At 46.2% G+C, this 17,971-nt stretch overlaps 1 protein-coding gene across 1 annotated transcript in view; it reads right to left on the reverse strand.

Moving 5' to 3' along the window:
* The window catches only part of ush2a (Usher syndrome 2A (autosomal recessive, mild)), a 1,196,697-nt gene that overhangs the window by 209,620 nt on the left and 969,106 nt on the right, over positions 1-17,971 (reverse strand). The window contains exons 51-52 of the mRNA XM_041207243.1: positions 16,447-16,657; positions 6,267-6,464 (exon numbers count right to left, since the gene is read on the reverse strand). Of these exons, the coding sequence (XP_041063177.1) occupies positions 6,267-6,464; positions 16,447-16,657 (409 nt within the window). The remainder of the gene's footprint in view (positions 1-6,266; positions 6,465-16,446; positions 16,658-17,971) is intronic.

Here is a 17,971-nt window from a genome sequence, read left to right on the forward strand (position 1 = left end):
ACATCAATAAAAGGTTTTTCAAATAACTAAAAAGGGAGTGCAGCCTACAACACCCTATGTATACATGGTCCACGGACTCCACAAGACCGCAAAAAGGGCACGTGTCCTGAGAGTCCGTGAACCAATGCATCCTCTTATTATAAGGGACTGCTGCATGCAACACCCTCCAACCCAGGTCCCCGATAGAAAGGGGGAGGACACCTCCGTAGAGGGCCTCCCATCGGGGGCCTCCGCCGCCGGACGGCAACAAGGCACGCCAGGGCGTGTCCGGTCGACGGACAAGGGCGAGAAAATGGAAGGTGTGCAGCAGCAGTCCGTACAAAAAGCCCCTCTTTGCCGTGCCAAAAGGCACAGAGGGCATGTCCCTGAGGCGGCTCATATTGCGGGGCACCATCACCCGAGGGAGGGTTCGGGGCTTGGGGCCAATGTGGAATTCCGTCCGAACAGGGGAACGCTCAGACGGAAGACCACCGCGCACCTGGGCCACCTCAAGACCCAAAATAACGTCGGGTCCGAGCACGACCGTTCTCAGGTCTTGGATGGCATCGGCTGCGACCTGGACACTCACAGACGCGCGTCGCACCAACTCCTGCGGGAGCATCCAGCCCAGTCCTTCGCCACCCAGCACGTCCCCGATCCTGGTCACCCCTGCGGCCACAGCCCTCCTCTCCGCCAACCACTGAAAAGGACGGAGGGGCGGATTCCTGAGCAGCGGCTCTCTGACGATAGCCGCTACTCCTGACGGGGGAGAGCTGCGTCGCGAGGCGACCACTTTCCAGACTTTGATCAGGTCCTGGTAAAAGACGGGCAACGCCTGCAAGGAGCCACCGAGGCCCAGCTGTTCTATAAACAGGAGCTGCACGTCATAATTCAGGCTGTGCACCTGACGGAAGAAATACGTCATCAGGGCACACCATCTAGGAGGAGGCTCAACGTAGAGGTATCGCTGCAGGGTCTGAAGGCGGAAAGTCACCACCTGTGTGCGTAGGCACACTAGCGCCTGACCACCCTCCCTAAGCGGGAACTTTATTCTATCGGAACCGTCAGTGCGAAGGACACATGCGCACGGGAGCACTCTGGGGTTGCCGCGTGCACCTTCATCTTATTTTATGCCAGAGAAATGGTGCAAAGTTATGTTGTTTCACAGTTTGCCTTGTGAGATTTGAACTCTTGATCTTGGGGTTACAAGCCCAGTAACTCTTTCGAGTACAAACCCGTTTCCATCTGTTCCTATTCAGATGAAGTTACATTGTTTCATAGTTTGCCATTGTGAGATTTGAACTCTTGCTCTTGGGGTTACAAACCCAGTACCATAACCACTTGGCTATTTAGGCCAAGCCCCAAACAGTGCTTAAACCGGGGCTCATACAGGTTCTGCTTGTAACTCTTTCGAGTACAAACACGTTTCCATCTGTTCCTATTCAGATGAAGTTACATTGTTTCATAATTTGCCATTGTGAGATTTGAACTTTTGATCTTGGGGTTACAACCCCAGTACCATAACCACTTGGCTATTTAGGCCAAGCCCTTTTTGAAGATGTAGCTGCACAGCCTGGGCACAGGTGCTAATCACTTTTACTCAATGTTAACTATTGTAATTAAACCCTCAAGAATGTCTTCTTGCCTATGGCTCTTTGTTCTAATGAGCAGTGTTCGTGTCATTCAGATATGAAATCTTGGTTCCTGCACAAGATAAAGGCAGGCGTTTTAGTCCAGGGCCTCTTCCCTGTGCAGTGTGTAACCTTCAGACCAAAGTGATGATCTGGCTTTACACTCACTGGATACATTACTGATGTCTGCATCTCGATGGTGCTTGAAATTGCCGCCAGAATGTCGTGTGCAGGCATCATTCCGTCATTCTCTCTGTGCACTCTCAGCATCTTTGAGGTGGGGCTGGCCCTCCATCTCTTCAGCATCTGTGACCAGTGATGCTGTGCTCCTGAAGGAGTCAGGTGCTGAAGGCCGACTAGGGCTCAGGTGCATTAAAATTTCACAGCTCTGTCACCATGATATGACCCTGATCACCGAGCACAAGCGAGCTGCACTCAACTACACAGAAGTCAGACATTCACAGAGGCAATGTGAATATCTATGGAGTGTGCTCACTGTATGTTGTCATCATCCTATTGGAATCTTGTGGCTATTAAGGCCTCCGCTGTGTGTCCTTGACATGAGTCTGAGCACCAAGGATATGTGCACTGCCGTCAGTCACACAGGAGTCAAACATTCACAAATGCAAGGTGAGGATGTCAGGACTGTCCTCACTGCATCTTGTCATCATCCTCCATGAACCTTGCAACTATGAGGGCCTCCTGAGCGCGCCTGCCTCATCTGACCAGTGCAATGGCCTAATTGCCGGCATCCTTGCTTTCAAGGACCTCATCACTATCACCCACTGCGATGTACTCATCGGAGGAGACATGCAGCTCTTCCAGCTCTTCCTTAGCTAGGTCCTCCCCCGTTCCAGCACCAGATTGTGGGGACTGTATTGCAGTGCTCCACTGGATCTGTCAAGGCACCGGAACCTCATTCTCAAACTGCCTGTGGTTTGCTCCACCAAAGTCCGGATCTCAGCATGAGGCCTTGTTGTACTGTTGCTCTGCTGCAATCTGAGGCTGCTACATGGGCGTCATCAGCCACATCCTCTGTAGCTAGCTCTTGTCTCCAAGGACCCAACTCTTCAGACTCTCTGAATCCTGGAAGATGTCAGGGATCTGAAACCTGCTAGGAAGGGAGGAGTCGTGGACGCTCTCTGGGAATCATGCGCAGACCTGCAGGATGCATTTGTGATGATTGCGCACTAGCTGAACATTCAGCGAGTGGAAGCCCTTGCGGTTGACATAGTTGACTGCCTGTTGCTACGGAGCCACATAAGTACAGTCGATAGCACCCTGCACCTGCGGAAAATCAGAGATCTGGGCAAATCCCAGTATTCTTGCTTCCTGGCTTTCCTGGTCCCAGGCAAAATGCACAAAGTTCTGTGCCTTTGTGATGTCTGTGACCTCCTGGATATACTTGTACGTGGAGGCTTGCGAGATCCCATACAGGTCACCTGTGGAGCCATGGAAGGAGCCATTAGTGTAAAAATTGAGCACCAATGTTACTTTCACAGCCACTGGTAGTGGATACCGTCCATGTCCTCGTGGCACCAAATCCTGCAGCAAGTGGCATATGTGACCGATCAGTTCCCTAGACATGCGCAATCTTCGGTGAAACTGGTTCTCGGTCATCTCCAGGAATGACAGGTGCCATCTATAGGCCTTGGGATTAGTGTGGCACCTACAAATGATGCTAGCTGTGGATCTTCAGCTGTGTACACAGCAGGCCCTGCCACTCCTTCACCTTGAGGGAGGTGCTCCTCCTTTTGCCAAGCCAGGTGACTCTGCTGCTCTCTTCTTCTCCTTCTCTGGTCTCTGTAAGCCATGAGACATACCATGATACTGGTGTGCTCTTTCTGCAGGATCAGAGAGAGAGAGAGACGCATGGGTTCGCATATGTGTCCTGAGAACCTCTCTTGGTTAAGTCTGAAGGCCCCTTCACCCATGCCAGAGAGTGCTGGTCACCACTTGGATGGCCAGTGTGTAGTGCACTTATTGGCTGTCCAAAACCCCTCCCACCTCCGTCACACTCCACTTGACCGATTGGCAGCAGCTTCAGCCATTTCACGCCATGCTGTGCTCACAGCTCAGGTTCAGGCATTCCCCTAACCCACACTGCAAGGCTGCACTGTTGGCTTGCCTTAGAATGGATACTGGTCCACCACTTAATAATGACATTACAAGGGACTGTGAGCACCTCCACCAGTGACTGCACCATGGCTACCTTTTGCGAGGAGATTCTACAACTTGCCCAGTCGGGCAATTGCTCTGCTGCCCCCTGAGCATTTGGTGGCACTTTCATGCATTTGCTTTGCTTGAGGGGCAGAAAAATCTCATAGGCCCAACTCCAAGCATGTCAAATGGTCTCAGCTGCACAAAAATGCTCACTTTTAACAATCTTTTACAAATGTGTGGCCGCTTCCCTCACCCCACCTCCCACAACACCCTTGGCATATGTTTGAGTTTTTCTTTCAGTCTGTCGGTGCTGCCTTGCTGCCACCCACCTCCACAACCTGATCTGACCCGCACTGGAGCCCTTGCCCCAGCACCGCACTGAAAGCCAACCGGGATAAAGCAACTTGCCTGTACACACCCATCACCACCAACCCCCCCCACCCCCGCAAATCCCTGATGCCTCTTCACTGATGTTCTACGAGTGATTTTCTTGAACGCTGGGCAAGGTTGTGTGCACTCACATCCGAGTTCCCTTCGAAGTTCGGCTCGCCAAGTGCAGGCCTTTTAAAGGCAGTCATGAGTCACACCGTTCTGAAATTACACTGACGTGGGTGGTAAATTGGGGGATGATTCAGCCAGCAGGGCTTATAATTAAATGCAAAAGTATTAAAATGACCTTCCTGACATGCAGTGGTGGGAAACGTGGCCTGCCATTGACTGGCGGAGTGGACGATTTTAAACTGGTTTCACCACTGCGTAAAACCGATTTTTGACCTTCCCACCATATTGTCCCCCCCTGCCCGCCATGATGCCTGATGACAACGAGGCCAGTAGATGGTGTGAGTCCATGCCAAGACCATGATGTTCCACAACAGGCTTGAAGCATCAATGGAGACCTCCCACCCTCCAAAAGCTGCTATCTGGTGGTTTCGTGCCCATGTGGAACCACCCAGCAAGCGATGCATGTGTTCCTCCAGAGTCCAAAAGCTGTCGGGCTCCGGCATCTCCTCCTTGGATGGCCACAATTTGAGCAAGGCCCTACATGTAAGTCTTGACTTCTGCACGTCACACCCATCCAGACGTGTTCTGGGCCAGAATAACAGTAAATCGGGCTTTGGGGGACGATTCTGGTCAGGGCCTTACTTTGCATCCCATTAGCAGGATGGAAAACATGTTCACGCCGGCTTCCAACAGGATTCTCATTCCACCATGGCGGATACCAACGGATGATCCCGCTGTAATTTCACACTGACATGAAATCGATTTCTGCCCCTGACGCCAAATTCTCCCCCCACCCACCATCATGCCTGCTGCCAACGGGATCAGATAATTACGCCCTAAGATAAAAGCAAAATACTGCGGATGCTGGAAATCTGAAATAAAAACAGAGAATGCCAGAAAAACTCAGCAGGTCTAGCAGCATCTGTGAAAAGAGAAACAGAGTTAACATTTCAAGCCAGTATGACCCTTCTTCAGAGCTAAAGAGAAGTAGAAATGTAATGAGATTTATACTGTTTAAGGGGGGTAGAGCAGGTCTGAATAGAAGGCCAGCGATAGGTAGGGGCAAAGGAGAGATTGACAAAGATGTCATGGATAAAAAGGGCCAAAGAAGGTGCTGATAGTGGCGTAAAGGTAAGAAAACTGAACTTAACATTGAGCTCAACAACTTCAGATCATGAACTCTCCCCTCTATCTTCACCCCTTTTTTAAATCTTCTTTGAAATGTATTTTTATTTTTATCCACTTATTTTCATTTTTATTTTTATCCATCTATTCGTTGTTTTAACCCCTTTTTGATCCCTTTTTTTTTTATCCCTTTTTCTTTTCCTTTTTCCCCAAACACCACCCCATCCCCAAAAGGGCCATCTGTTACTTGTTCCATCTTGTTCTTTCACAGAGTGCTTACCATCATTCTGCTATTAACACATTCTGCTTTCTTACCTTTACGCCACTATCAGCACCTTCTTTAGCCCTTTTTATCCATGACATCTTTGTCAATCTCCTCTCAACCCCCACCTATCGCTAGCCTTTTATCCAGCTTTACCTGCTCCAACCCCCTTAAACAGAATAAATTTCATCACATTTCTACTTCTCTTTAGCTCTGAAGAAGAGACATATTGACTTGAAACGTCAACTCTGTTTCTCTTTCCACAGATGCTGTCAGATCTGCCAAGCTTTTCCAGCATTCTTTGTTTTTAATTCTGCCCTAAGTATGGCCATTCGCACACAGAAACATGCCTCACAACCTTGACAAAAATTCGGCCAGTGTCTTGTATAAAAACATTTTACCTGCATTTTTTGCTTTGCAATTTCAATTAAAAGCACTGCAGTAACCATTTTTTCAATTTACTTTATTACATTGGAAGATAATTTAAATGGCTATTTGATTTAAGCAGTGCTCAGAATTAATTAATTCTTATGCAGTATTAGCACAGGATATATGTTTTATCAAAAAAAGCTTTCATAAATATGCTATTTTATTTATCATTATACCATTTGGTTGTGCTGGAGCTTTCCAGTTCAGCAAGATCATATCGTTCCTGTTGTCCACTTTCCTCCATTGAGGGGGATTCACACCCTGAGGCACATCTTGTTCAGTGGTAGCTCTGCTGATGTTACTAAAACCCCATCCACAGCGATTCCAAGCAGCTACTCTGTACTCATATGTAACATATGGATCTAAATTAGTATCTGCAGGAAAAAAAGTTCAAAGAAAATTTAAGGGTCAGGAATCTTATGATCCACATCTGTCAATCAGACACGTATATTCCTCTAGCAAGGAAATGAGCAAAAATTAAATGCATTACTGACAAATTCTGCAGTGGTATCTTAACCTCTAGACTGCTGGTAGTTTCAGAAAATTCAGTCCACCCTGAGCCAATGAATGCTTTTCAGTTTCCAAATAGGACACACACTTTGCTTTGAAGCAAGCTAGAATTTTGCATACATTGGCTGCTCAGCTGTTAGAAACAACTTCAACATGGTATCATTAATACAATGTTACAAAATAAGTCTAAATTAAAAAATGTATATTCAATTTACTACAATTTATCCAGTCTTCTGTTTCCCTTTTTACTGCTCATTCCTGGTCACTTTTTCTTGTATTTTAAATTTCAACTTCGCATTTTAAATTTTATTTTTAATTAATGAAGCCTATTCTAAATTTTATGATCTACTTAAGCAATTTAATAACCTTTCTTCTCCCTTCCTGAACTCCAGTGGGGTAGATGCAGGATAGTGTTGGGCCTGCCACCCACGGACGCAGATCAGAGGTGGCCACAAGGGCTGCCAAGTGCTGAGGCGGGCTTATTTGAATGGCCCGCCTTGGCCCTCTGGGACATTGTCCCAATTGTTTGCTTATGTTTTAGACCATCTAGCCCTCACTCTCCACGTCCACTCCACATGCCCCAACCACACCAACTCATACACCCCACCTACTCTCAATGGCCCCTCATAGCCTCAATGCTAATGTAATGTCAATTTATGCCAACCCATGCACAACCAATGCCCCTTATAGCTCCCATGGCAACTGAATGCCAAATCATGCCAACCCATGTCTTCCATCCACTCCCATGGCCTCTTATATCCCCCAGTTCCAACTTAATGCCAACAGATGTCAGCTCATGCCAAGCCATCCTTTGTCCTTACACCATCTATGCCACCTCACCCAGTATCCATAGTGGGCAAACTTCATGAGTCTTGTTGAGATGAAATAAAATGAAGTTATACATATCTATTCTGTACAGCCTTCACTGTATTACAAAACCACTCCCATTCATGAAAGCCCATTCAAAACATTTAAAGCTCCTCAAGTACTTAATCCCATTATAAAATAGACTAGTATTCATAACCCCACATCAAAGACAGCTAATTAACGCTTTGAACCATCAATCAAACTGTGAACATAGGATACACTATAGGGGCAATTATGGAATTTGGAAAGCAGCCAAGCTTTAGTAATGGGCAGAATTTTCCCATTGGCGTGCAGGGTGCACCATCGCGATATTTCGGTGGGCGGGCGTGCAATGATCTCTAATGCACGCCCGCCATTACTTAACAGGCCACTTAAGGCCCTTGAGGCAACAATTGACGGTGATCTGCAGGTTGTCGCACAGACGCAATGGGCAGGCGGGTAGGACACGTTTGTATAAATCTCATCCACGGGTGGGATAAGAGGGGTCAGTGGGGCCGCAAATGTGTTGAGTCAGATATTTATTTTTGAAAGTTTCTGATACTTGTCTGAGTGAGCAGAAATACTTCAAAACTCATACCAGCTGCTTGGACAAGACTCACAACCTCCAGGTCAGCCCTCTGCAATGAAGATCCTTTTTGGGGCCTGAAGGTTTCAGGAAGCCTTCCCTTAGCATGGGAATGGGAATTGTGCTCTCCACTGGAGGCACCTCCTCTAGGAGGAGGGGAAGGCCAGGAGGGGGAGGAGGCCAGGAGTGCACATTCAGCCTCCAGAGGAGCTACCTTTGAGAGGACAGGCGCAGGCACAAGGGGTGCAGGGCCAACAGGAAGTCAAAGGTGGAAGGGGCCACAGAAGATGCCACTATCCTGCTGCCAGGGTATACAGATGGCGAAGCAGTTACCTCAATATGTCTGAGGTGCAGTGCCAAAGGAGGCTCTGTCTCTTAAGGGACACAGTCATCTCTATCTGTCAGATGATAAGCCCTGAGATCTCTGCTAACTGTGTGGGTAGGCACCCCATGCCAGTAGCTCTAAAGGTCACAGCTGCCCTCAACTTCAACATCTGTGGCTCTTTCTAGGGCTCGGTGGATGATCTTTGCGATGTCTCCTAATCAGCTATCCACACTTGTTTCAAGCAGGTGACAGATGTTCTATTCAGGCATGCATTGACATTCATCTACTCCCGTTGGAACCAGGCCAGCCTGACACAGTGAGCCAGGGGCTTCACGGCAATTGCGGCTTCCCCTGCATCCAGGGTGCAATAGACTGCACACATGTGGCCATCAAGGGGCCAGCAGCTGAGCTTGGTGCCTTCGTCAACAGGAAGTGCTTCCACTCCATGAACGTGCAGATAGTGTGTCGTCACAGGATGTTGATTCTACAAGTTTGTGCAAGGTACCCTGGCAGCTCCCACGATGCTTACATCCTCAGACACTCCCAAGTGCAGGGGCTCTTTAGTGCTCCGGCCCAACTGGATGGATGGCTGCTGGGTGACAGAAGGTCCCCTCAGAAGATGGCTCATGATGCCTCTCTGCCATCCAAGAACAGAAGCTGAGCAGCGGTACAATAGGAGCCACGCCTCCACAAATTGTGTGTTGGAGAGAGCCATCAGTCTTCTCAGGATGTGCTTTCGATGCCTGTACCCCCAAGATCATGTGTCACTGATAGTGGTTGCATGCTGCGCTCTCCACAATCTTGCGCTGGTAAAGGGCGACACTGTGGATGAAGAAGATGTAGACACAGTTGCTGTGGCCGCACACGATGAGTCCAGCAGTGAGTCTGAGGAGGAGCACGCACAGGGAAATGCTGAGGGGGTAGATGCTGACCCGGGCATACTCCAGGGAGGTAGGGACATCTGGGAGGCTTTAATCCAACGAACCTTCAGCTAGAACACCACAAATAGAACTCCAACAAAAGCCTGTGCTGCAGGTTCCATTCACGATATCTGAGTGCTACATCTGCCTGGATAGGAACATTAACAAAGGGTCAAGTCAATAGAGCTCAATAGGGACACAACCCACTCATAACATCATGGGTAACCATCCACCTGCAGAGGAAAAGAGGCACCCTGAGTCTTGGTCACATGTCTAAATTTAATAATATAACAAAATGATCTTAAGGAAACAAAATGACAAAGGTGTTAAACACCACACCAACTAATCATGACCTCATTGTGGGGCAACACAAAAGCACCCGTGAGAAACCCATGATGTGCCTAAGGTGCCTTAAGTTTAGCTTTTGGGTGCTACGTCTAGGTGCTGTCCCCTCGCTGGCACTGGCATCTGAGACAGCCTGCTCACTGTGCTGTCCTGTTGGCCTCGATGACCTTGGCGGACGTCCTCTGGCCTATGGAGCTTGTGCTGGCCCTGCCTGGGAGGGACCAGCCAGTTCCACAGCTGGCATCTCCCCAGTTGTCGCAGCCTGATCGGATGCAATGGTCACTGGCAGAGGGGCAGAGGAGCTGCTGCCCTCATCTGGAATGCCCTGAGAGGAGCCCGCAGAGATGACAGGCAGCTACTGCGCCAACATGAGTTCGCTTCGGACCTCCCTGCTCAGCGTAGATAGATGGGCACCGAGCTGGGAATCTTGGTGCCCAGACCATCTCCCACATTGGCACTGACCAGCTGAGGTCAATGCTAATGTGAGGGCTTGCTGGTCCATGCGCATCCCCAGGAAGCCCTGATTGGTCTCCTGGAGGAGCCTCTCCATGAGAGTCACCATTCTCTCCATGGAGGAAGCATAGCATTCGGCCATGAGGCTCATTGCATTGGTAAGGGTCTGCGTGGATTCCTCCACCATGGAGACCAAGCTGTCAGAGCATGTGCCTAGTCCCCTGCAGACCTCCATCTGCTGGCACTATGGACACTTTCTATCTCCGCCAGCTCCTCCAGCAACTGTGAAGTGCCCTCACTGTTGTGCCCTGGGATACTAGCCAATGATCTAATTCCCACTGGGGTGCTAGTACCTGCGCTGGTGCCTGCCTGGCAGAGGTGGTGTGGCGCTGGTGGGTCAGAGACTTCAGGACCCTTAGGTGTGAGACGGGGCCCCTGTGCCTCCCCCTCCTGGTCCTGAACTGGTGATGCTGAAAGGGAGAACAAGGACATTTGTTTAATTAACATGGAGACAATGTCAATGTGCATCCCTATCCCCCGGATCATTATGCGCTCACCCTTCCATAATCAATGGTCAAGCCATTTTGCAAACTTCAATTACTGAACATTCAGCACTGTCATGGCTGCTAATGTGGGACACTAATGGTGACCTCAGTGCTGGGCTAACATACCTGCCCATGGCACCCCAGCCTCACCGACACCAGTGGACCTGGGCGCATGGCACATCTCCAAATCGAGGGCTTCCTGCTCGAACCTGGAAATGATGGCCAACTGGGCCGGCCTTCCCTCAACTGCTCAGCAACATTATGTGCATTCTTCTCCTGAAAAGGAGAAAAGAGCATTGATTCGTGCAACTTGTACCTGGAATCTCTTCCCTGCTGTCCCACCCCAACCAGACTGGAACATTGCAGGGCTCCAGTGCCTCCTCACCCCAGCTGCTGCACACTCACACAAAGATGTCAGGCCTGTTCCCACCCCACCCCACCTTGGCCAAATGCAGCCTGCATCACATTTGGCATCACACAGTCCAACCTTGTAAAGCAAGGAGGCGCAAGCACGTGAAATGCAAAGGGAAGCAGATGGGTTGGTGCCCTGCCACCTGGAAGCTCCCCTCCCAGCATGTCAGCACCCTGACTTTGACATGTTTTGCAGTTGCAGCACTGTGCCTAGGTGCAGATCCTCCAGGTTGCCCCCAAAACAGTAATGTGGGTGTCACTGTACCACATGCTGCAGGTGCAAAACCCATCTCTTCACCACCCTCTAAGGGTGACCTTGGCATGGCCAATATCTGCTGGCCCATCCAGCGAAGGACACATGCCATCAATGATTCAATGCAGTAAGTACAATCAGAGTTGGGCGGGGGGAAAGCCTACCTGCTGGGTTCATTGACCAATGGCAACATGGTACTCGCCCTTCCTGAGCGCAACAGGTCATTGAAGCGCTGGCAACACTGGATCCAGGTGCACCGCACCACGTCGCGGGAGCTCACTACCTCTGTTACCTCCTCCCAGGCACGTTTGGTCATGTGGGGGGGCTTTCTCCTTCTGTCCTGGGGTACAAGGAGCTCCCACCATGCTGCCACCACCTCGAGGAGAGCAGCAAGGCAATCGTCTGAGAAACAAGGGGCACAGTGGCCCCTTTCCCTTCCCTCCTGCCTGACCTGCTCACGAGCAGCGGTCTGGGGAGCCCTTCCAGTAGCCATGTTTGACAGTCTTTGCAAGGCTGCAGGAGCACTTTTAAACAGGCCGCCAGGTCGCCATTGGACCCGGCGGTTATAGCAGTCCCACCGCTGCCCGCCCTCTCCCGCTGTCCTCAGAAGCCGTGTTTCATGCTTTAATTGGCCCACCCGCATAAAATGGTGTTGCAGACCCGATCGCTGCCTGGCGATCGGGTCTGTGCCCAACCACGCCTACTACCTCATGGGCTGTCCGACAGGCAGAAAATTCTGCCTTATGACATAACGATGGCTCTGAGGGTAATATCAACAAGCAGCTATTTTAACTGCTAGCCCAGATTTTTTTTAACTTTCACTGCCTATTTGTTTTAACTTTTAAAAGGTTGGAAATTTAAACAGTTTCACAGCTTGAGTTTCTTTTTATCTATCACTGTCATGGGCAGGCTGTTTTTTTTTTAATTTTTAAAGGGAGGGATTCAAATAACTTCACAGTTTGACAGTCCTACAGATCTTCTCCAGACTTCAAGAGTGTTTATGTCTGCTCTAAAAATTCATAACTCTCACACTATGGATTAAACCCCCGTGCCACAGCGAAAATAGCATCTTTTTGAACTCAGTATGGAGTTCAAATGGTCCTGCTGAGTTTGGGTTTCCCTTATGTGTGAATCAAACTCTGCCCCTTTCTCCTACTCGCAAAATTGGGATTTTTCAGAAACGGGGTTGAGACTTCCAGATCCAGGTCCTGCTCACTATTTTGGGAGATCCATGGAGTCTCCACTGCTCCATAAAAACCAGGCCATTATAAAACAAGGTAGAGAGGCGAAGAGATGAAGGGAAGGTACTCCAGAGCTTAGGGCCCAGGTAACGGAAGGCAAGGCCACCAATGGAGAAGTGGTTAAAATCAGGAATGCTTGAGAGGCCAGAATTAGATGAGCACAGATATCTTGGAGGGTTGCGGGGCTGGAGGAGATTACAGAGAGAGGGAGGGGTGAGACCATGGAGGAATTTGAAACAAGGGTGAATTTTAAAATTAAAACCTTGCTTGTCCAGGAACCAATGTAGGTCAGAGATGATAAACGAAAGGGGCTTACTGCAAGTTAAGACACAGGCAGCAGAATTTTGGATAACGGAGGGTACAATGTGGGAGACCAGTCAGGAGTGTGTTGGAAAGCATCAATGCTAACATTATAGTATATACAACTCATGTTGAGTTATATCTTCTCATTATATTTAGTCAAAAAGTAAATATAACCTTATGCTTGTGCCTATTTTTTGCTGAAAAAACTGAACAGAAACATACCTCTTCATTTGTTTTACCATTAAGTGAAATGAAAGTCCCATTGTTTGCACTGAATGACATACTACAAGAGTACTGCAGCTTGAATTATATTTGTGTCAAGAAACTTAATGCTATATTTAAGTAAAAGAAGCACAGTAAATATGTCTTCATATGAATATCAACAATACCAATATTGGACAGAATTGATATTAATACTACTGGACTGTATTATCCAAAATGCTTGATGTCTTAATATCATATAATATGCTTCTGTATAAAGACAATGAAGTAAAACTTGATACCATTAAAGTTCAAAGTGTAAGCATACTTCAGCACTGCTGATCTCCCAGCGGAAATCCACCCTTGAAGATAAGACATGTCAGAGATAAGGCATTGTTGTACTAATTCTTTGAGCCATTTTGCTTTGAATCAGCTCCCCATTGGAAGTGTGTGAATGCTGAATTTATCCTTACATGTTACAATATCAGCTCAAATCAAATCATACCATGTGATTAGACTGCAGGATACTGTCATCAATGCTTATCCAACTACATTAAATACCTGCAAAAAATGTTTACTTATGTAGGATATAAGAGCTTCACAACCATTACTTTTGCATATCATAAAGGAAAAAGCAGGTCATATTATATTTCAAGGACATAACATATCTTGGTTTTGAGATAATGCTGACAAACTACATGACCTTCACTCTCAACTCTAGCAATCTCAGCCTGGGCTATGTTTTGCAAACACCCTCAACTTTTCCTATGTCTTGTTTTAGTTGCAGCATTCTCCTAGTTATGTGTTGTTCTATATCTATAACTGTATACAATCAATAGATATAAAGGGCTGGATTTTTGTGACGGGATTGAGAAATGCGAGCTGTGTCATTTCCCAAGTTCGGAAAACTGAGCCCATCACCTCTGGCCATACCTGCCATATTTTCATCTTCTGGAGATGTTGGCAAGCAGGCTTCTGATTTTCTGAGTCCTGAGACAGCATTGGAGAAACGCAGGTGCTAAGGCGGGTTGGTTCAAAGGGCCTGCCTTGATTCACTGGGATATCAGACCAGCTCTCTAAAACAGTTGTTATGCACTCTAATACTCACCCTTACACATCCCCACACCCACTCCAAGTCCCCTCAAATCCCCTATGCGACATTGTGGCCCTATGTCCCCTCATACTCCCCATACCCCTCATACCCCCACCATGTCTCCCAATATCCCCCATAACCCAACAGGCACCCTCTATGTCCCCTCAAACCCCTCATGACACCAGGGTGTCTTTGAAATGGACATCAAAAAATAATATTCTGGCAATCTAATAAAGTGCAATTTTCAAAGGAACTTCATACTAAATAAAACTCTCATTCATTGAAATCATTCCCAAAAAAAATTAAATTTGCTGAAGTAATCAATCTATTTATCCATTTATCACATCAACAATTGATAATCCTTTAATAATCTCTTAAAACTGTCAATCAAAAGGTGAACATAGCCTCCTGCTGAGTTAAATGATTCTGGGACTTTTGAAACTCAACCAAGCATTTATAATAGCCCTAGCTATTAAAACAAACCCTGCGAAATGTAAGCAATGGAGTCCATTGAAACCAAAAATCAAATGGCCTTTTTTAAATGACAGGTGATGTTCATTTCCATTTCAAAGCAGATTTCCTATCAATCGATGGAGTGGAGTAGGTGTTCAGATTTGTTTTCCACTTCCAATGCCTGGACCATTTTTTTCCAAAGTAAAAGAACTCTGGACATTTAAATCTCAGCCCAAAAGATACAGGAGAATTTTCCAGCACAATTTTCTACAATTTTGAATGGATTATGGCACTTATTCCATTTGTAAGAGTACTGTAATGTATGTCAACACTTACACAGTGGTGGTTAATGTAATGGTCAACTTATCTTTGCAGGGTAGAGCCCTATGATCTATCATTGCATTAAAACACATCTTCATTACAACACAGCTTCATATTGTGACATTTGAAGGTGCCAAAACATTTAACATTTTACTGTAAGAACATTCCAAACTCCTCAGCAGGCTTCTCCCAGTGGTCATACAGGCTCAACCTGGCATTTTTTTAGGGCTTCTAAAACGCATACCAGCACACGAAAATAGTGTGGGAAAACAAGTTCACATTTCCTATGGTCCTCTCAATGATGACCCACCCTCAGAAGGGGTACGTGCAGGGCTCGCACTCAAAGCCTTTCGACCCATGAGAAGGCCACACAAAAATACTGCAGGCTTGGGAATTGGAATTTGTAGCCAAAAATCCTAAGTTTCTTACATTCCTGACCCCATTCCCACCTCCATCGGGAAACGAAAATCCAACCCAAAGTCTCTTGGTAGCTTATAAATCTAAAATATTTCAGGAACGACATAATATGGTTTAGTCCATGACTGAGGAAGCTAACTCAAGGCCATTAAGTCACCAGCAGATAATAAAGAACTTGCAAGTTGAATAACTAAATTTTGCTAGTCCTACATAAAAAGGAATCTCCAAAATGTTATTTGTATTGATTTTTTTTTGGATTATTGTGGTCAGAGACTGGAGAATAAGTTCAGCAATATCATATGATGCATCCTTTGGGAGACCAGGCAGAGCCTCACTACTGTTACAGTAGGTTAGGTAAATGGAGAAATCTGTGTCTGCATCAAATTAGTTAAAAAAGAAAAATAGCAACAGTAGGCTTCAGTTAAAAATAGTAACTATATTTCAATTCACATAAGAAGCCATATACCGGTACCAGAGTATGGTGCAAAAAAAACACAAACAAACTTAACAGCCAGCAGCAGCTACAAAAGAGACAGAGACTTGTCTGGACTGGATGTAAATCCCAATTCCCAGCTGTGAAAGTATAGTGTGCTAACTCTCTGCACTAAACAATCCTGCAGTCGCATATATTTAATTTCCGACAGCCAAACAAAGCTACTGTGGTGTCCCAATTTTTTGCAGAGTTTTACAGTGTAAACAGTTCTGTTGTGGACTGTATACAAATTTGGAACCAATAAGAACTTCTCAAACTGAGAATACTGCAATTTCTTCAGTCCCATGTTGCAACTGCATGAAACTTGCATTGATTCCTTATGTATTCATATGCTAAATTAGCACTATCCACAGAGCAGACCAAGTAGCTTTATATTAACCCACATTGCAAGACATGTAAGCACCTGAAGGCATATTTAATTGTAACACTTTAGCAATTTCTAATAAAGTGGCAACCTGAATGTTTTGCCTTTATGCACAATATTAAGTCCTTGAGACTTGTAGGGTTTTTGTTTTCTGGTATACAGGCATAACATAAAGAGCAAAATTAAAGATAATTACATTTTGTTCAATAAAATAAATTCCCAGTATACTAATTGAAAACATTTGACAAGAAATAAATAATAGTTTTATTTAGATACCTGTGAATGTATGGCTGCTGGGACCTCCTGTGTTAATGATCTCCTCTTGCCAAAAGCAAAGCTTTTCGCTCAATTCTTTATTCACTGCAGTAGGGACCTCCAGTTTTTCTGACCAGGTGCAAATATGAGCACTGGAGTTGAAACCACAGCTGTTGCAATATCCTCTGGCTTTCTGGGATAGTGAACATTCAGTACTCGTGTCACAGTCTGTCTGTTGGATTAAAATGTTAAATTTGTCTTTATGTTGGTCTGGTAGGGCAGCAATAGATATAAAAAGATATAAACTTTGAAGAATGGTATTTCCACAAAATCTTTGTTTTTTTTAGAGTATTAGCATAGAATGAGTTAGAAGAATGCAAAAATTGCAAACACTGATAGGACTTATGCATGAGTGTTGACCAGTGGGCTGCACACTAATGTAGTGGTGGGATGGCCTGTGCCTAATTTTTCCAGGTGTTGAATTTGTGGGGTCCTTCCCCAAGAGGCAATGGGCCCCATAAATCTGTTGGACCCCATTGATAACTTAGTTGGCAATGAGCAGGCTGGGTGTCTTCTTCAGCAACCCTGCAGCTATGAAGTCAAGAAGGATAGAAGTACACAAAGGAATACCGATCACCCTTCCCAGTAGCCTACTGTTACCCCCACTTGGCACTTGCCTGAGGCCCACTGGACATGAGGCAGGCAGCCTGACATTAATGTCTTTGCACAGCTGGGTTTCCTGTTGAAGCACATCCATTAATGCTCAGGCCTCTTGGCTCTGATTGTGCAGAACCAAGTTTGAACCCAAAGGACTCAAACTAATTTCTTGACATTGGGATTTTAAAATTGATGATTAGTTTTACATAACGCTACTTCCTGATGTATATTAACTCCTATTTTACTTTTTCCCATCCAAGTTATCTCCTGAAATCTGGATCTTGTGCCTTCACTGTAGTTCCCGAACAAACCAGGGCTGGAAACCATATAGTAGATTTATTTGCAGGTCCAATCCAATCTATTTCCGTACATTAGAAACAGAAGAAACATTAACTTGGAGTGTTTTATTTTATGTTCTTAGTATAATTATGTTCTTTCTTTATTTTCTGTTAATTGCTTTTATTCTCTTCTTGAATAGGAATGGCCAGTGAGACAACAGATTAGTCAGCATCTGAAAAGGGAAACTAATATATCAGGTAGAAGTCTTCATTAAAACTAAATCAATAGGGATGATGAGTCTGTCAACAGGTTTTAGCCTATATTAGATGCTCAGTTACCTCTATGTGCTTCCGTATTTCCTGTTCTTATCTAAAATATCTAATATCCATGTTCTGATCTCTGTTTTTTTATTCTTCCATGGAATTTGAAAATCCCTGGCAGGGCCAGCATTTATTGCCCATCCCTAAATGCCCTTAAGAAGGTGATGGTGGCTTGCCTTCTTGAACAGCTACAGTCCATCTGATGTAGGTACATCCACAGTGCTGTAACAAAGGAGTCCCAGGGTTTTGACCCAGCAACAGCAGAGGAACTGCCATATCATTCCAAGTCA

The sequence above is a fragment of the Carcharodon carcharias genome, chromosome 2 (assembly GCF_017639515.1).
Source record: "Carcharodon carcharias isolate sCarCar2 chromosome 2, sCarCar2.pri, whole genome shotgun sequence".
In the NCBI taxonomy this organism is placed as follows: Eukaryota; Metazoa; Chordata; class Chondrichthyes; order Lamniformes; family Lamnidae; genus Carcharodon; species Carcharodon carcharias.